Raw genomic sequence first — 21,283 nt, forward strand, 5'->3', positions numbered from 1 at the left:
CCTGGGGCTTGGGCACAGGCCTGAATCAGACAGATTTGTGTATAGACAGAAGGGGAATCATGCTTGAGCCTGAGCCCGAGCCCGAGCCTGGGCTTACACTGCAGTGTAGTCATACTGTTAGTTGGTGTTGGCTGGGGCACCAAGCCACTCTACCTGTGTGCCTCCAAGCACCCACACATTGGAAGGAACCTAACTTTTTCTAAATTGCTTAAGCTCATCTCTGACAAGCAGGTGCCATGAGAACAAGAGCAGTAATTGAGTTAATGTAGTGGAGAAATACAGTGAAATGTTTTTTTTTTTATCAGTCAGTTATATGATCCTGACATATAATAAAGACAGAGTGTGATATAAAATGCAGGGAACTGACAAAATACAGTCACAGACAAGTATAAAACCACCAATATAATATCTGCTTAATAATTGGTATCTATTACGTCATTTCCATTTACTGCATAACAACTGAATTTTGATTTAATAACTCTTGTAATTTGCCATTTTATAATGTTTATTATGACTATTTATTATATGTAACACACACTGTTTCATTTAAACATACTCTTCTCATAATTTTAGAAATACTTTGTTCTTGGTTCAATGGAAATCGATCTTTATCTATTTTAAAATGATTATGCTTTTTTAAATACATTGCAAACGTTGTTTGCATGGCCTATGTTTCCCCAAATCATGTTCTTTTCTTTATTTACATGAAGGTTTATCTTTTTGTTTTGATTTTGTAAGTAAATTTTAAAGCACAATTTTTATGGAATATTTCCATTGTAATTCACTTATTGTCCATGGATTCTGAGCCACAAATACTGAATGCATAATCAGTGTCATCTTTAAAACAACAAACAGAATGACCACTTAATTTTAATAAGGTGTTGATAGAGGAAGGAAAGAGGACTGCACTCAGGTTATTTTAAAATATTTTTTCTATAAATCTTCCATTAGAAACGGGTTAAAATAGTTTAAAACTTATGCTTACAAGACTCCTTTAAAAAAATGTAATTACTATTTATTTACTTTTATTATAGTAGTGAATAAAGGGATCAGTGAATGGTACAAACTCCAAACACGTAGTAAAGAGACAATCCTAAAGTGTTTACTTTCTATATGAATTAAACAATGTTAAAGCCAAATTTTCAAAGTGACCTTAAAAGCAGCCTCTATATAGTCAACCATTGTACCACAATTCAAAGACACAAGGAGAAGAGATAAGACATAAGCTCCATCTGTTCCTTTCAATTTCCTGTTTTTGCTGATTTTCAGCCCTTCCAGTCATATTTTCAAAAGCAGTCTGTCCATTTGCATACCCAATAATGCAGTGTCAATTTTGTGCACTCCAGAATTACATGTTTGCATGAAAACAGGTTAGACACCTAAATCATTGATTTGGGTACACAAATAGCATTTGCATATGAAAAAAACATACCTTGTAGAATGAAAAAATGGCAAAGATAATAAACTCAAGAGATACAGCTGGAAAGTATTTCCTAATCCTGTTCATTGTGCCTATGAACTGTAGAAGTGTATACACCATTGGCTCCATATTTCCTAAAATAACTGGGATGTTACTGGCAGCGAAAATCCTGGATGACCACCCATTTGAGCCACTCAAATTACCCAACAGGCTATCCTGCTGAATAGGAAGGAAAGAACCATACCTGCCAGTGAGTAGCAGAAGTGACTGTATGTGGGTAATTAATATATGAGCTCTTGACCGCCCATGCCAGTCTCAACTTTGGACCTATCCACACGCAGCCTACGCAGTCCTAAGCAGATACTATCCACAAAAGCCCTGCAATAACCCCCCATGCATGGCTTCCAGAGGAGGAGAGAGAAACGAGTCCCTGCCACCCATGTCATGTGACAAATATACTTAACTTGTGGGAGGGCTCAATCCTCCTTTTCCCACCTTGCAGAGTCTCCCAGAGTTACTGTAGGCCTGAAGAATTCAGAATATACTATCCCATACAGGCACATGGAAAAAAGTATCATAGGGTACGTCCACACGGCAATAAAACCTCAGAGCCTGGTCTACAGACTTGGGTTTGTGGGGCTCTCACAAAAAAAAAAACCCCATGGTGGCAAGTTTCAGAGCCCAGGTCTACAGACTCGGGCTCGTGCTACAGAACTAAAAATGGCAGTGTAGATGTTCCCACTCAGGCTGGAGCTTGGGCTCGGAAACCCAGCCTCTGACACATGGAAAGGGACTTTGACAAGATTCTAAATTAACATTAAAATGACAAGCTATACCCATATTTGATAAAACTGAAGAAGCTAAAGTGTTCATGTACACAGGAAGAGGTTAAAATGAGTATATTAAGAATAAATTGAACAAAAATAATAACGGAGCAAAACCATAGAGAATCCCTAAATATATGCTAAGGGAGGCCATCAAAGCAGTTAGCATCACTAAGTCTGAAATAGACTTATGCAGAAGAACCAGGGTAACAGAAGGAAACAGTGAAGAAGGCAGGTGACTCTGAGGGTGCGCCTACACAGTGCATTAGTGCGCACCAAAGGGATATACATTCTAGTATGCGCTAGCGTGTTACACACTAACTGACCTTTGTGGACCCTGCGGGAGCACACTAAAAGTTCCTTAGAGTGTGTTAGTGCAGTCCCAACTGAAACAGCACCCCATTGATATGCACTAGGGAACTTTCCCTACACATCAGCAGGGTGGTGCACAACATGCTAGTGCACACCAGAACTTACTCCCCTCTAGTACGAACTCAAACACTGCGCAGACAAGCCCTGAGACAACCACAATTGGAAAAGGATGATTCTGTTAAAGTGGCCTTTTCCTCCATCTAACCATTCCTGTATTTTTTATTTAGGAATGTTGCCATATATCTTTCTCAACGGACTCTGAGTACCAGTCTATACTGGAAATTACAACTCCCATCCATACATGTATTGCGACATCTTGACAACCCCAGCCTGTTACCTTATGGCATAGAAAACCCACACTTTCCTGCACCTCTCACCTGTATGTATTCTCAAATGAACTTTTAAGTGGTGTGATGTTCTGAATGTTTTTCCACAATATGGACAGTCTTTCATGGCAGAACCAAGGCTCCTGTCTCTCAGTAAAGCTGGCTGCTGGATTCCTACTGATCTCCCAGCTTCTTCTCCGATGTCTGAAACACAGAAATGTTCTCACATCACTTCAGCACATGTCAGAAGTTGTTCTCGCTGAAACTGCTAACACAACACAAAGTTAAACATGTCAATACTACACCTGTCTATTTCATTCTTTAAATCTGACAGAATGCTGACAATTCATGTATTTTCTTGTTATTCTCTTAAAATTATTTCATCTTTCCTAACATCACTTTAAACAGCATATGGTACCTTTATATTGAACTGAATTATACAAGAAAGGAAACAGCTGGGTCAGCAGCTGGTTTGATTTCTTCTTTTGCTTAGTTCCTATTAATTTTTTCCCAAAAAGTTTCAAAAAGTTGTTTTGTTAAATATGGTTAATTTATAATTATTATTGAAAAGTTGAGCATTTTAATATGAAAAAGTTTTAATTAATTATATTAAAAAATTAAAAAACAACAACAATACAGTTGTGAAGATATTGGGGAAGATTGAAGAAGTGACACTGCCTCCCTTTCTGCAGACAAATTGGAACAGATAATGCCACCTTTCTAACACAGTATTCCATTATTGGCATTAGGCTGCACAAGGCAAAATGACTGGCTTAATGTCAGGGAAAGCCAATGAAAAAGCAGGCCAGGTGAGGGGAACTTTCTCTTCCACTCTCCTCTACATTTTCATATATGGGGGCACGCTCACTGTACATCTTACTGCAATAGCTGCTGTGTCTAATATGACACCATTTAGATCTTCTAATTAAAAAAAGATGTTATTTTCTCATGCATTTTGAACAATATGGCTATTGGGAATATGCTTCAAGCAGGATATGAACACAGTGAGTTACAGTTTAGGCATAAGACTGACAGGAAAATTACAAAAAAGGTAGGGTATTTTTAAAAGGTGATTATTAAAACCAATCTTATATCTCAAATTTCACTTTGTATTTATGAAGATTTCCCATGTAATATGTGACATACATGCATCAGTACAAAAGCAGAGAAAGTAGGATGGCAAATGTAGAAATTTTGAAATGGAATTACAATATTGTTATACTACAGGGGCAGACTACACAGAGGTACATTTTGAGAGTTGTGTGCAGAGGTTAAGCTGTGCAGCTCCCATTGATATTAACAGGAAACATATAGTTAAATCTTTGTGCACAGCCTTGATAATTTTCCCCATAAAGTATTGATTAAAATTGTTCCATCCTCAGCTTTTTGCTGTGTAACCAAAGCTATCAGAAGATGGAATGCAATTTACACGGAGTTGTCTTTTATTCAGAAATGATAGGACATAACAAAAAGTATTTAACATTTGGCTTAAGAAAAACATTCAGTAGCACAGACCCCAATACTGCATTACTGAACAAGGTAACAGTAGAAATTTTAAGCAAATACCATATAATGGACACTGTCACTATTTTGATGAAGGTTGGGGAGTGATGAAAACACGAGTGAGACTGACAGAACAGCTAGAGCTATGTGTGAACTTGTGAATCCAGAAAAGCCTTAAGAGTCATATTTTTAATTGCAACAACAAAATGCTCTTACCTAAGAAAGCTGCAAACAATATAAAAATCTAATAATTAGTAACAGAAATCTAAAGTTCTAAACTCCCAGCTAGTTTTCCTCTGTACCATATTAAATAGAAGAATAGTTTCTTTATGGAAATGCAAATATTTCTATGGCTGAAACATCTGTAAAAAAAGACATCAGGAATATGCTTTGCCATATACTTGCACTCGGCCTTGTAATGGTCACTTTTTAAAAGGTGAAAAAGCATAGCTTTCTAAAACCAATACATGCCTGACTATATTCTCTGAAAGTTCTTCGTTCTACTTGAAATATTGCAGAGTTAAAACACAATATTTAAGTAGAAGGCCAGTAACTGTCATTTTGAATTATTCACAAGTATTTAAATGTAACATAATATGCTGTCTTTCAAGATCAAGGCACACATAGATAGGTGCAAACCTATATTTCCGAATTGCCCAAGGAATTCTGATTTTCCACTGTTTGTTTGTACAGAGTGTTCAACAAAAGAGTTTTATATGATAAGGTCCAAAACTACTTTAGAGAAAAGCATTTCTGAGATTGTGAAGTGCAAAATACTGTATGTATGATGACAATGAAAAGAAAAACTCTCAACTGATCAATAAACACTTTGTGAACACTATAGATAAATATATAGATAAAGTTAACAAGCCACTCAGGATGAATTTACAGAATAAGAGTACTAGTTATGTTTTGCTATATGTCACTGTAAATGATGGTCTGTTATCTATTTCCCTTTTATCTTTCTATCTAGAATATGTGTGGCCCAATAAAAAAGAATAAATTTGTAAGATAAACAGCTCACTTTGCAGATTTAAGAGTCGAATTTTCACTTTACACAGAACTGAATTTTTTGAGGCTGTGAGGCTATGGAGTTTACTCTAGCACTAATCCCTCTGAAAAAGCAAACTGAAAACAACAATGAAGCAGAGAAAGATGTGGGTGGTCTGAAGAGTTTCCTTTAATTTAAGTAGACATACAGTAGATAGCGCTAAAGGCTTTACTCCAACAGGGCCTTACCTATAAGAATATTTTCTTCCCACAGTGAACACATTCCTAAGACTTTAAAGCTGTGTTGAGGGTTTCTCTTTTCAATTCTGATAGAGGTATATAAAATCATGAGTGATATGGAGAAAGTGAATAAGGAAAAGTTATTTACTTGTTCCCATAATATAAGAACTAGGGGCCACCAAATGAAATTAATGGGCAGCAGGTTTAAAACAAATAAAAGGAAGTTCTTCTTCACTCCTTGCCTGAGGAGGTTGTGAAGGCTAGGACTATAACAGGGTTTAAAAGAGAGGATGGCAGGAGAGAGATCACTTGATCATTACCTTTTAGGTTCACTCCCTCTGGGGCACCTGGCATTGGCCACTGTCAGAAGACAGGATACTGGGCTGGATGGATCTTTGGTCTCACCCAGTATGGCCATTCTTATGTTCTCTGCTTACAGAGCCCACCAAAGTGCTGGAGGTCACTGCTACCTGAATTACATCTAACTCTTTTTACTTCAGTCAATGAAAATGTATGTTCATGGTTGCTGTCTGTCCCTCTCAGACCCTACCTCACATCTCTCCTCTCACTAGGACCGGAGTCAGAAAACCATTCCCATTCATCAAAGCACTTATACAGATGCTAATTAAAAGCATGTTCTTAAGTTCCATTTGACTCGATATCTGATAAGTTACATTCATTGGCTTAAAACAACTGATAGAGGGTTAAGAAAAAATTAGCTTACATGTATGATCTGTAAGATAAGAGAACTATAGTCATAAATGTGAGGGGGCTAGCAGCAGTAACACTAAGCTAACAATAATGGGTATAGGCACAGGTAAAGCTTCTCCACATGGCTCTGCAACACTGACTTGCAACATGCCCCCATCCATCCCCAAACTATTTCACTGGTGGGAAACTTGCCAGCTGTACTGAGCTGTGCCAGCAATCTGTGGAAGGTTTCACTATGGACATATAGGAACTAGGATTAGTCCTACCAAATCTATTCCACTTGTGATTTAATCGGGATTTGGGGGGCGGGGGAGAAAGTCTCTGAGCTGATCAATTCCAAGGACCAAAAAAAAAAAAAAGAGGAAAAAGAATGGTACTTACAATAACTGTGGTTCTTCATGATGTGGTGTCCACATGGATTCCATTTCTGGTGCGCATGTGCCCAATGCACATGAGATCCGATTTTTTTGGCTAGGACTGTCCATTAGGGCCATGCCTGTGCCATGGATATCTTCCACTCAAGAACATAAAGGACAGAGAGGACCCAACCTTCCCTCAGTTCCTTCGCCAATTCAGAATCCTGTAGCTATAGGACTCCATAGAAGTGAGGAAGGAGGGTGGGTTATGAAATCCATGTGGACAACATGTCTCGAAAAACCAGTTACTGCAGAGTAAGTAACCATTCTTTCTTCTTTGAGTGATTGTCCAGATGAACTCCACTTCCACCAATAATCACCTCATAGTTGGACAGTAGGTGCTAGAAGTCCTATTTAAACAAGGATTGCAGGACAGCTCTACCAAAGCAGGCATCTGATCTTAAAGCTTCAGCTATGGAATAGTGCTGGGTAAAAGCATGTATGAATTCTATACTTTGGGTTACCGAAAGTGTGGCTTTTTCTCTATTGATCTTGAGCTCCACTGTGGTAAAGAGCCCTAATATCATGAGAATCAACCTGGTCACCTGCTGGGGAGATTTTCCCCAGATCAACAGTCATCCAGGTATGGGTATACCTGAATGCCGTATCTTCTTAAGTGGGTTGTGATGACCAGTAGGCAATGAGAGAATATTTTTGGTGCCATGGAGAGACTCAAGGGCAGGACCTTACATTGGTAGTAAGAGTCCCCTACTATGAATCTGAGGTATTTTCTGTGTGCTGGATCTATGGACAGATGGGAATAACATCCTGAAGGCAGAGACCACTGAATCAATCTTGAGGATCTAATAAGGGCATAACTGAGGCCAGGGCTACCATCCCGAACTTGAAATGATGGATGAATCTGTTGAAGCATCTCAACTCTAGAATCAGATGCCAGCCCTCCTTTTTCTTTGGGATTAAAAAAGTAATGGGAGTAGATCCCCATGCCGCTGAATTCCAGGGGCATCTCTTCCATTGCTCTGAGTTGCAGAAGGGAATCTACCTCCTGTTTTAACAGTGTCTTGTGAGAGGGGTCCCTAAAATAGGACAGGGAAGGAGAGTGGGGAGAGGAGGAAGGGACTGGAATTGGCTGGAACTTCCCTTGTTTATACTTTCCAGGACCCACTGGTCCAAGGAGATCTGGGTCCAGGCCTCCTAAAAATAAAAATGGTGGTTGACAAAAGCAGGGGAAACAAGGTATAAATCCTCACATGGTTCTGATTGGCTCTCAAAAATGGCATTAAACCTATTAAAGGTAGATGCAAAGTGTGAAGCAGAGGAGGATGAGGCAGAGGGCTGCCTGTGTTCGAAGTTCTGTTTCTTTCTCAATGGTTCCAACTGTCTGTGTGTGTTACAGTAATATGAGGTAGAGGGCCTCTGTCTGATGAGGCTTTAAGTTTTGGCCTGCTTTCTCCTTGTGGCTGGAGTGTATGCACTCAAGGAGTGAAGAGCAGCTCTCAGATCCTTTAAATGAATACAGGGCTTCATCTGTTCACGTATTAAATAGTTCATAACCTTCCAATGGGATGCTCTCAATGATGATTTGGAACAACTTGAGTAGTCCACAAGAATGAAGCCGTGAAGTCCTGTGCATCACAGTGAAAGTGGCCACTGAACATGCTGCCATCTCAGATGTGTCTAGAGCAGCCTGCAGAGATATTCAGGCTTCTATTTGTCCTTCGGACACTTGAGATTTTAGCTCCTCCCTATGCTCCCATGGAATCTTCTCTATGGACTGTGATAACATGACCCAGTTCAGATAGTTGCATCAGATCATTCAAAATGCACATCTAGAGGCTAGCAATGTAGTAGATCTTTCTACCAACTCTTTCTAACAATTTTTGGACTTTTTTGCACCACTACCACATTTGAGCCCAGGACTGAGTGGATGTAGAAATATTCAAATCCCTTAAAAGGAACTTGACAATGCCTCTTAGCTTCATTGAACAGGGGTACCCTGGATGCTGGTGTTCCAACAACTCCTCACTGACAGGCATGGAGGAGTGCAGAATCTCTAGTAATTTGTGAGATTTTTCTTGCATTACCTTCACTGGGATCATGCTCTGTTAGAGGTCGGGGAAGGTCCTAAAACTATCCAGCAGACTAGGAGTAGAAAGGAAGACTCCCTCATTGGATGAGGGGGAAGATATTGCTGTTGGAATCAATTGATCTTCCATCATATTTCTTGTTGTCATGCTCCTGCTGGTGCAGACTATGACACCGTACCTCCTGAACCTCTTGAGTAGACCTACGATGATTTGTGGGGGTGAGAGCAGGAAGATTTCCTAACTGATTGCTTATCACAAGAAGCCCCAAATGACCCAAGACTGAACATTGTAGGGGCTGGAGGCCAACGGGATGGAAACCAAAGTAAATGTTCCCCATGAAATCCCTAAGATCTGTGTTTGTAAGAGTGATCCCAAGATTCTGTATCAGACCGATATGGCTCATAAGAGGGAGAGGGAGGGGTATGGTGGGGGAAATCTCCCTGCTATTCTTGGAAGAGGAGGAAGAAAAGCATATAATTCTTCCAAGGGGGGACTCCCTGTCTAGTGTCCTAGGGCACTCTCAAACCACACCAGCAACCTAAACAGGAGAGCTCATCAGTAACGAGGTAATATTAGTAAGTGGTATTGAGGCAGTAGCACTTCTAGCAGAGTACTTTACAACAGCAGATGAGGACAGCTGGGCTGACTACGACTGTATGATGAATGTCTTTGATACTGGGAAAGTTGGTGCAGGAAACATCTGCACCATAGAGGTCAATGTCAGAGTTGCAACCACAGAGCTTACTGGTACCGGAAACATCAGTACTGAGGAGTTGGTATTGAGGGAAGTGTGGACCACAGTCTCAGGTGGTACTGTGATTACTCAGTGACCAGCCAATCTGGGCTATGAGCTGCATTTCAGCTAGAGGCATGAGCTGAGACAGAGACATGAGAGACAAAGGATGGTCCAGTGTTTATAAAGCTAGACTGGGACAGAGGAGACCCAGGTTCAGATTCTTGTTCAATCAGATTTGCTGCCTGACCTTGGACAAGTCATTAGGCTATGTCTACATTAGCAGATGATTACACAGTGTGCAGAGGAGCAGGGGGACACTGTAGGAGTTCTGTCAAACTGCCACAGGCAGGAAGAAGGAAGTTAAGGATGGGTTGGACTCGCTTTGCCTGTTATGTCCATGGGTGTGGGGGATGTGAGGACATCCAGGGCGGAGGTACCAGTGCACACTGCTGGCCAAAAAGAAACCTCTTTCACATGCATGGGGTCATGTGCACCAGAAGTGGAATCCATATGGACAATCACTCAAACAAGATTTCTTTGAAAATTGTGTACATTTTCCTCAAGATCTCAAAATCAGTGCTGTGTGGCCTACTTTATGTAGTGTTTCAATAAATATGACTAGAAAGAATGCACTAATTTTCTAAAAATAAAAACATATAGTAGTTAGGTAGGTAGGATTTACTTCACCCACCCTAGAACCCAAATTGTCAAAGGTACAAATGTACCCTGTAAAATTTACAAATGTATTTGTTTGCTGTGTGAAACCCTGTACTTGCACATACACGAAGAGGCACTTTCATGTACAAAGGAGCTAAATTGCAGTCCTTTTGCAGGCTAAACTCCCACTGAAGGCAGTTGGAGTCTTGGTGACAAAAGGATAGCCAAATTAGCCACAAATAGGTAATCACATGGGAAAGGCAATCACATACAAAATAGGTAATCACACTCAAGTATGCATTTGCACACACACATTTTCCAGACTGTATTGGAGGTCCCTTTGAAAATATGGTCAAAAATCTTTAAAGCTCCACATAATCCCATGTTTTCATATATTTCTGAAATTTAAAATACTTGCAGTTCTTTAGAACTGCCTGTAAAACTTAATGAAATATGGCACAACATGAAGTGTTAGGATCACTGTTATTTTTAAAATATCTATAAAACTACCCAGTCTGATCCACACAGTATGCATGTAGCTCTCTGAACAGGAGATACTATATTCCGAATCTGAGGTGAAGCAGCAATTTAGTAGATGCTAAAAACCTGCCACCATTGTTTTGGCTTGCAGGTCTGCCTGCACTTAAACCATTTCTCACCTTGAGAAATACCACAGAATATTCAATTTCTGGGAAAGCATCATTTTTTTCTTATTCTGTCTATACTTTGGAGTTAGCTTGAATCATTTTCAAAATTATGAAATATATAAACTTCAGCGGAAACTTTTTTTTTTCATTTTATGTTCAGTGGACCCAGTTCTGCCCTCAGTTATACCTGTACAACCCAACTGACTTCAATAAAGCTGCACAAATGTGACTGAGAGTACAATCTGGACCAGCACTTATATTTTGAAACTAAACCCCTATAATCATCACAAATGCTTGAACTTTTTGTTAGTGAACTTCATGGCTTAAAATGAAGGATTCTAATATTACTGAAAAACTAACTGTATTTTGGTCTCTGGTAACTTTAGGTCAGTGACAATTTGATGCCTCTATTGTTACATCAAGCATTTAGGTTTTATAATGACTATATATGGTAATCTTAAACTGTTATGCATTAATATGAATTGGCAAAGAATTTGTTTAAACAGAGAGCTATTTTAGAGAAGAACTGGAAAGGAGGCCAGTGAGAAAGCAACAGCCAAATTCTGTTTGTATTATTACGAATGAAGACTATACCAAAGGTTCAGCTGATAAATAAAAAGTATACTACTTGTGACATCAGACTTCCCTGTTAGTCCTTTGAATGGGCAAATGAAAGGCACTTACAGCTAGTGTATATGCATTATCAATGAGTGCACGAGTAGGTACACTAGTTTTGAAAATTCAAACTGGTGAGCTAAAAATGTTAAGGCCTATTTATGAGAGGGAAGAGTCACAATATACCTCAAGTGATCATAAGCCTATCATAGCCAATACCTCAGGCTGGAATGAGCTATCTAGGTGTTATCTCATGCATGAGGGAAAGGGAGTCGGAAATGTTCTAAGCAATTTGTCAGTAACTGGTAAAGCAACAACTACTGACTTTGAAGGCAGCAGACACGTTAACTGGTATTCTGAGTAGCTAAAAATTTTGTTTTCATAGCCCATCGTCCAAAAATATATCACACCATAGTATTTCATTTATGCAATTCATTGATATAATATGGTATTTTTCACTACACTATGCTTTCTGAGGAGGGTTTTGTAGGCCCTACCTTAAGCATCAGTATAAATAAATACTCTACAGCAATGCAAATATTTGATAAGCAACTTACATCCCAGTTATTACTATATTTCTTACCCTATTTGTAGTTTACACCTAACCACACTTTTAAATAAGCAACTTAAAACTATAGAGGTTTTTTTCTGCTTTAAGTCACAAATTCCCAACAGATTTTTTTGTAGGTATTTTATTTTTTAGAAAAGTCTGTAGCTTTTAAAACCTTTTAAAAATAATTTGAACACCTCAAAAGTAATTTTTAAATACATCTTTTTGGCTGTCTGATTTGTTTGAAGAATTCTGTAAAAAAAGACACAGAAAACAAGTTGTAATGTTTAAAAAAAATAAGCTTGGTCACTTGCCATTAACTTATGGAGCTCAGTTTAGCCTGAAAATTATGCACATTGAAAGGAAAAAATGATTATTTAGAGATAACATTTTCCCCAGAGACTTTTTTTTGCCATATTCTTTTTCAAACAAAAAAGACATCTTAAGCACCTTGCAATATCTTTCATTTAATAGCTGGCAGAAGGAAAGTCCCAGATGAACATTGGCCTGTGTCTTTCTCTTTAACCAGCTGAGTGATCCAAGCTTTTAATATAGCTGTTCCAATTATTGTAAAAGTCATCTAGTACCTTATAACCACAAATATTGACAGTTTATTGCACAATGCATTCATGACATTTGAAGGTCACATCATACATAATACATACTCTTTTAGAAAAGTGTCTGGAACAAAGAGATACATGATCAGCAATTACAGCATAGTACTGTTATGTATGATTTTAGACTTATTTAAAACTAAATATTGTATGAAATGCATAGTGATCATTAATCTAATTCATAAACTGCATAGTTCATTTTTAGTATTTAGTTTTTGTTCATCACTGATACTATGCTCACTGATACTGTCCCTGCCCCAAGAAGCTTACAGTAAAAGCACCAATCCTGCAAACATTCATATACATGCTTAATTTTATATGCAGCAGTAGTCCCAGCCAAGTCAAGTCTACGGCCCTCTATCTTGCAGACGCTGGGATCTGCTACACAAAGTCCCACTGGAGTAAAGGAGGAGTGTGTGCAGGCGATCCCTTTGGAAAATCAGGGCCTGGATGATTATAAAAATCCTTATCTTACATCCAGTTCTCTTTGAAGTCGAGTGGAAATTGTCCATTAACTTCATTGGGATTTGGATCTGGCCCATAATGATTTATTACAAATAATGATCTATTGGCTTACATAAAAACTGCAATCTGAATGAAGCAGAAAAGGTTTCCTGAGGAGGTTTCTGAATACATGTAAATGATCTCTCAAAGAAGACTACCATGACTCTTCAGCAGCCAAACCACACCTTTCTACAACACATTAGAGATCCAGTATATAAAATAGTATTAATTATATTTTAACTAAGTTAATATATGTAAGTATAAGGGGCAAGTTGTGCCCTCAGATCTCTACATACAGTCCACCACTGAAGTCAACAGAAGTTGGAGATGGGCAGACTATGTCTTTAAGAGTGTAAAATATTGGGTTTTCTTATTTTGCTTAAAGGCCTGAGCTGCCAAAACTGACACTCTTGGGGAGAAAAGGGTCTTTGGAAGATCCATTTAACTTATTATGGGCACTGATTTCAGCTCGCCCTCCTTTCATCTCCTCTCCTGTTCTCTCCTATCCCTCCCCTCTCAGTCTACCTCCTTCACGCTTCTACTGTTTCCCTATCTTCCTTCCCTGATCCATATGTAGCTCAACTTCCAAAGCATGACTTGGGTTCCAGCCAACTGTGTGATGACAAAATGTGGCTTTTTAATTTTTTTGTTAAAGACTTTTAGCTATTGGGAGCACAGCAGCATGATGCTATATACATATAAGATATTTTTATAAACAACATATGGCGGTTTATCTTCATTGCTGCTACTTTAGAACCACATTAAGGGTATGCCTGGGGCAGCACCAATGGTGCTACGTTAACAATGGAGAGTCAGGCTGACACTTACACAGCATATGGGAATTGAGGGGGTTACCCAAATACTATGAGGTAGGTAAAGGAGGACAGAGAAGCAGGGAGGAGCAAGTAGAAGCCTGAGTGATGTACATCTAAGCCTAGCGACCTCCCTTCTGCTCACTAAGGGCTGGGTAGTACCAGTGCTAACTGACAGATCTGCTGCACTGTACCACCTGAATTACAGTACCAAGGAGGAATCTGTTCCTCCTACAGCTGTCTGGAAGTGATTCATCATATTCCTCTGAGATCTATACATCAGATCTACCAGGGAAAAATGATTTGGCAGGCGATTTCATTCAAAGGAACCAGATCAATTTCTGAGTGCCCCCAAGCCTACTTTTGCCCAGTGCTATTACTTCTGTACTTGTCCAGACACAGACCAAAGGGCTCTGTCAGGTGAATTCTCCTCTAGTACGGGACAAGACTTCTTGTATGCATTCCCTCCTTTTATTCTACTTTCTGGAATCCTTCAAAAGGTGAGACAGAAGTCAGCACACTTGATCCATCCAACTCTTGCATGAACAGTTCAGTTCTGCTACTCCAGTCTCCAGGCTTTGGCTGAGGAAACATGCTGTTTCTGTCTGATCTTTTCTCTCAGTGGCATTTTTTGTGTGTGTTTTAATCCAGATCCCACTTTGCTTAATTTGTCTGCATGGATCATAGGCCCCCAAAATGCTAAATCCTTGGATTTGCCAAATGATCATGAAGTCCCATTAGACTCCTATAAGTCTTCCACAGGAAAAGTGGATGCATTAAAAAGAGGATGCTTTATCATTTAGGTTTCCAGTCAGGGTCTGGGCCTCATTTTTGTTTGCTATCTTGCATGTGAGTGTATCTACTTTCAGTGATGAGCTCTGGCTTTTTTCTCTTTTTCTTTGAAAGTACATTTCTGAGTGTCTATTTCTCCTTATTACCTCCCTGTGCATAAAGCATCCATTTTTACTGATCCACCACTGAACCAATTTCTTATTCTTTGGTGCAAAGTCCAACCACTGTGTGGGATTTAAATCTGGCTTTTTCAATCTTCTCTGGGACTTTTCATTTGCTATTTTCACCATCGTCCTTTACCCTTACAAACCTTGAAATTTACCTCCTTGGTTGTTACCTCTGTAAAACATGTAAGTGAACTCCAAGACTTCCTAGTCCATTCCCCTTGCATGTATTTTTAATCAAGGGTAGGATATGCGTCATCCTCACCTGAAGTTCTTGTCTAAAGCAGTCTCTGATTTTCATGTGAGTCAGTCTATCTTTTCTTACCCAAATTCTTGACTCACCTGCGTCAGCTTTGATCTACCAGCTGAATGTGAAAGGGGAGCTCAATTATTGCCTGGATAGGACAAGGTCTTTCCACACTCCGTCCAGATTGTTTATTACATTTGGAGAAAATTCTAATGAGGGAATCTAACTCAGTGCAGAAGCAATCCAAATGGATCATCTTTTGTTTTTAGATGTGTTATTTTCAGGCAGGTGTTCAGGTACCAGATGGCCTTAAAAACATACCACTAGGGTGACAGCAGCTTCTACAGCCTGTCTGCATCCTATTCCCATCTCTGAGATTTGCAACATGGAGTTTGATAAACACTTTACCCAGCATTGCTCTCTTGAAGCCAAGACTAGCTCAGATACCAAATTTGGGATAGCTGCCTTACAGTCCCTCTTTAATTAAATAATCCTGATTTCCTACTCCTGGGATGGATTGCTACTGCTGATTAATCTCCAAAAGTGAAGATCTGTGGAGGCAGCTTCATGAGGGAGAAAATGAGGTTACTAACAAATCAACTAAAACAACAAGTAACTGGAGCTCTATGCATATATTGTCCTCCCTCATCCGTACTCACCTTGATTCTTCCACATTTCTTTCCACAGTATCTCTGTGTATTCTGGAAATAAGGTAAAGGAGGAAGGGTTATGGACCTTATTCTGACCTTAGTCTAGTTACTGAGCTGCACATGCACATCAATGTGGCATAGCATGTAGGCTTCAGGGTGTGGATATTTGGATGAAATAGAGAACCCAAGTCAGTGGTAAGTAAACTATAAGAAACATGGTGGATTCAGGTGGCAGGGGGTTGTGTGAATCCCTTTTCTGGTCCCTCTCTTTTTCTGTCGACGTTCTAAACTGTGCCCATGACTGTAGTCTCTGATGGGAAGATTTTCATAGGCATAAATGGGTGCCCAACTCCTGCTGATTTTCAGAGGCTTTGAAAATCTTTTCCTGATTAACCATAGTAGCACTTAATGTGGGTTTGCATCGCTTGATTTTCACTTTCGATTTCTGGATTCAAACAAACCCAAAAGCTCAAACTATTGATTTTTCCTGTCTCCATGTCAGATCCATGAACATGGCCAAATTTGCTCAAAAAACAATACAGAGTTGCCAATAGGTCCCTGAGATCCAGGTATTATTATAGAAGTTTCACTATTATTTTATCATAGAGTGGCATCCAGCACAGCACTTCACATATCTGAAGTAATCAAAACTTTTACACATTATTTTAATGAAATAACATGTCAGCTAAAACTTTAAAAATGTCACAGACTCCTCTATGTAAACCCAGTTAGGAAAAAACAAAAATGTAATCAAAATCATATAAACAAAAACATGTAATTAAAAATGTACTAAAAAAAACTACTACGAGTTTAATTTCCCCTAACCAAAGCAATAGGATTACAAGTACAAATTGCCATTCCGTTCTTAACTCACTTCTTTGTGCACAGGTGTTAGTGTATCCCTGAACAGTGGATAATGTTATGGCATGTAGTACAATATTTAGACACCTTATAGTGAATTGTCTACATTTTGTTACTTTTTACTTTCCAAGGTTATCTGAATGCTGTTTCTGAATTAAAAAACCACGGTCAAACTAGTATGCCTAGCTTTGGAAATCATTTTCTTCAGTTTAAAATAACCCATTATAGCATATGACAAAAACATGATTCCTTCCAACTTTTGTCCTCCGTTTTGCAGACAAACTAGGTAGTTATTAAAGAGTTGCTGGTGAACAACTCTGAGATGCTGATGTCAATTGATTTTTTTAAAAGGCTTTTTGGAAATAAAAATTAAAGACTCATATGTGTTAATTACATGAACATTGTCAAATATATTAAAAAGAAAACAAAATGATTAAATTTGGGATCTTTGAATTTTGAGACGGTTCCTTTAAAGATTTCTGGTGTGGTATTTTGCATTGTTTTAACATTATCTTATAGATATACTGGATCTAGGATACCTTTTAACTTAATACCATATAAATGGGCTTATTCCATTATTATATTAACTATGTAACTCAGTAGGTACATTGGTAACTGAACCTTTAGCCTAATTTGGTATAGTAGTCTTAGTATGCAATAATAATATAGCAGCATGCTATACCTGGATAATAAAAATACAAAGGGTGACATATTAGCTGGTCTATCTATAGTAATCTTACAACACCTTGATATGACAATACATGAACATCATTTGAACTTCTATGGTGTATGCTGTCAATGAGTAGTAAGAATACTATTTTGAACAGGCCATCCTCTGATTCAGCTGAGCTTGTGGCATTGATTGGTTTAGGCATGGGCTTTCAGTAGGCTGGAACAATCCTGAAACTAATTTTGCATGTGTCAGAGTTGGACTTTGGCCATGCATGTCAGTATGCTGAAAGAGCTATTTAAATCCTGAGCCTTATTTTACATGTGCTGGGTTGGAATGTGGCCCTGAAGCCTTTTGGGTCTCCATCTGTAGATATGAAAGCCAGGGTGTGCCCTGGCCCTCTGGCTGTTATTAGTGTCTTCACTTCTATAAAACTCATCCTGTCTCTGATCTCACCAGCTACAAATTTCCAACTATTCTTGAGTATTTGTGGACTTGATGGCTAGGCTTATCAAACCTCTGATGTTTCTGGATAATTCTGCCTCAAGTTTCCTTGCTGTCTTGGCTGTCTTCTTTTGGACTACAGCATTCCTTGAATTTCTGTTACCCTAGACAGCTTTGGTGCAACACATCAATGACAAGAAGTGTCAGTCTCCCCAGCCCACTAATTCCTTGGAGTTGATAAGTTAACAATTGTCTTCTTCAATACTAGATAAGACAGTCTTCTGTCACTTTCAACAGGCTGCACAGATTCCATGCCCCAAGGTTTACTACGGGACCTCTTCAAGTTTCCTAGGGTGATGCTCCTTCACTTGTAACTACTGCTCAAATTCACTTAACACCTGCACAGCCTGGTCAAATGCTATTTAGTTGTCATTTAATTGGGGGGACAGGAGAAGGAATAGAGGCTTTAGGTATCCAAGCTTCTCAATAACTACAACAAACACTAGCTATGGGTTAATCAGGACTAGCAGCACAGGGTCAAACACCAACTCCCTTAGCCACATGGGCCTTTTCACAACACCATCATTTCTTCAAACTCCGGTGCTAAAAGTTTTATAAAAAACGTTACTCTGCATGCACAGGAGCAACCTTGGTCTCATAAATAATTCAGTCATGTATTGTTTTTTTAGCTTTCAAAAGGGTCCAGCTGACAGCGTGAACTAAAGCTTGCAAAATATCATCTTGAAAAATTAAATTACATATATAGATAGACATTTGAATTGGAAAGTTACCTTCTACGTGCTCTCCCCTGGGCTTAGTCTCTTCTACTTCACTGCCAGTATAAGAGTGTTGCCTGATGTTTCAGACAGTATTGATAACCTGCCTGAAAGTTTCTCACAAGCTCATCTGCCATGGCTGTAAAGGTCAGAGCTTGCTGCTGAAGTTCTTGGACATAGCAATCAGGAAAGACCCATCCCTTGGTGTGAGAGACTAGAACCTGCAGCCTTAAGGAACCTTTTCTTGCAAGTTAAAAGACAAGCACCTGCCACTTCAAGACTCACATCCATATCTCGGGGTATAGGCAACTCCTACAGCCCCAAAACAACTTGAAACCAATGGTGTGAGGAAAGAATGGGTGATAAGCTCTGGGAAGAGGTGTGTCAGGTTTTACTTCAAATATTAAATTATATGCAATGAAACAAATAGGACAGATATTTGGCACAAACTGGCCTCCAGCATGATTCCATTTAATTGTGTCTGAACCCATGGGCCTGCTTGCCACAGACCTCTGTCCCCACTATTATATGGCTAGTGAGAAGAGAAGACAGAGTGAGTCCAGTTAATTCTTCCCACTACATTACTTTGAAGGCCTTGAATCTTCTGCTCTGAGGAATGGAACTGTGAAAGGACTGGTAAGACCCAGCTGCATCGGGGGAGACCATCTTGTACCAGCAATGGTATGAGGGAGGGAAGGTGGGAAAATCCAAAGGGGAGGGGGAGAGAGATGGAAGTTAAATAAGCTTGCTAGTATAACCATGACTTTAAAGATACAGACTTGAAAATACTATATTTGTCTCCCTTCCACCTATCAAAATGGCCACAATTTAGTTAAATTGCATGTCAAGGATTTGGTTTAGGGTTCAGCGGTAGGGATCAGGTCTGATGGCACTGAAATTTGACAAGCTCATCTTGTGGAATTTCAGCACCAAATGACAGAAGTTTCATGAGATCAAATGACTTTGCAAGATTTCCACATCTTCAATAGCAGCAATATTAGCAATAGTATATCACTCCATGGCACCACAGTGAGGCGGTGCTAGATAGAGTTTGGATTAACGAGATAAGGAGACAGGCATATTCTTGTGAAATTTTCAACATCTTGAACTGTGCTCATAAAACTGCCTGTGAACTGGAAGTAGAAAACAAGTCCTTTCCAGTTTTGGTTCTGACCTAGAAACAAAACTGTAAGGATGGCTTCAGAAATATTGATTTAAATCCAAATTTACCCCTGCAATTTAAAGGTTCTAATTTTGGTTCATCTCTATGCTAAATTAAGACACTCTACAAGAAGTAACATCACACAGTGAATAGACTAATTTAAATCCTGAGAACGCAAGCCACTGCTCTTGTGGGAATACGTTTCCAGGCCTTTTCAGGGGGTGCTAGTGGGAGCCCTCTCCAACAGCCTGGCAGCCCAGGCTGAATGTGGTGCTTAACAAACTGGCTTGCAATTGACATATTTGAAAGCTGCCTAGGACTAGCCAGCCTACCCCAGCATACTGGGTGTTTGGGACAATATGAAGGACTGATACACATTGGGAGAGGGAGACTAAACCGATGTCAGTAATGTTACTGGTACTAGTCTTATACTGGCCACAGGTACATTAAGAGGGCTCCTAGCCACAGTGGGACAAAGAGCTGTAGTTCAGAGTAGAGCATCTATGGATGACTAGGGATGGAGTTGCCCATAGGCATGCTGGCATACTTTAATTAAAGTAGGACTGCTGGGACTTATCACTGGGTAACAGTTAATAATTTTATATTACTATCATAATGAATTTTATTAATAAATTTGCAGCCAGAGGCCTTTAACCAAGAGACCAAGAGACTAGTGTTGTGTGTTTATTTTAAACCATGATAGGAAGATGCTACTGAGCAAGATTTAGGCACTCGGATATTACATTGATGAGTGCCATAGACAGGACCATAAATAAAACATAGAGCAAAGATGTGGCCTGTACTGCTACATTAGGTGATGAACTAGATCATGAAACAATAAACAGTTTCCTCCTCTGTTACATAAAACTTTTCAACTGACTGTTTTTTAGTCATGCTGAAGTGTTACTTATCTACTCTAGATACTAACTGATTTTTAAGATACTCCTTTCAATCTGGATACTCTTTCACCAAAACTTTTTCAAGTTAGAATGTAAATATCCATCCTGTTAAGGTAATTTCTACCCCATGCCTTAGTGTGAAACCTAAGGGTATGTCTACACTGCAATTAAAAACCCGTGGTTGGCCCAAACCAGATGATTCGGGCTTGTAGGGTTCGGGCTAATGGGCTGTTTAATTTCAGTGTAGACATTGGGCTCAGGCTGAAGCCCAGGCTCAAGGTCCTGCAAGATGGGAGGGTCCCAGACCTCAGGCTGCAGCCCGACCCGGAACATGTACATTGCAAAGTGTCCCTTTGCCCAAACCCCACGAGCCCAAGTCAGCTGTCATGGGCAACCTGCGGCTGTCTAACTTGCAGTATAGCATACCGTAAATGTTGCAATGTTACTCACAACTCATGCCCCTTATCCCTCAATTTCTCCTTAGGGAAAAATAGCATAGAAACACATTTTCTCATCTATATGACAAGACACAGATATAATCCACCTATGATTATTACAATTTTTGTAACCAAAATTATGATCCAAAACAGCATATGATCTACATTTTAGCAACATATATTAGAATAAATTAAA

General features: G+C 39.3%; 1 protein-coding gene across 1 annotated transcript in view; it reads right to left on the reverse strand.

The window, feature by feature from the left end:
* The window catches only part of ZNF536 (zinc finger protein 536), a 226,591-nt gene that overhangs the window by 161,749 nt on the left and 43,559 nt on the right, over positions 1-21,283 (reverse strand). The window contains exon 2 of the mRNA XM_065416755.1: positions 2,994-3,146. Coding sequence (XP_065272827.1) covers positions 2,994-3,146 — 153 coding nt within the window. The remainder of the gene's footprint in view (positions 1-2,993; positions 3,147-21,283) is intronic.

This window comes from Emys orbicularis, chromosome 14 (assembly GCF_028017835.1).
Source record: "Emys orbicularis isolate rEmyOrb1 chromosome 14, rEmyOrb1.hap1, whole genome shotgun sequence".
In the NCBI taxonomy this organism is placed as follows: Eukaryota; Metazoa; Chordata; order Testudines; family Emydidae; genus Emys; species Emys orbicularis.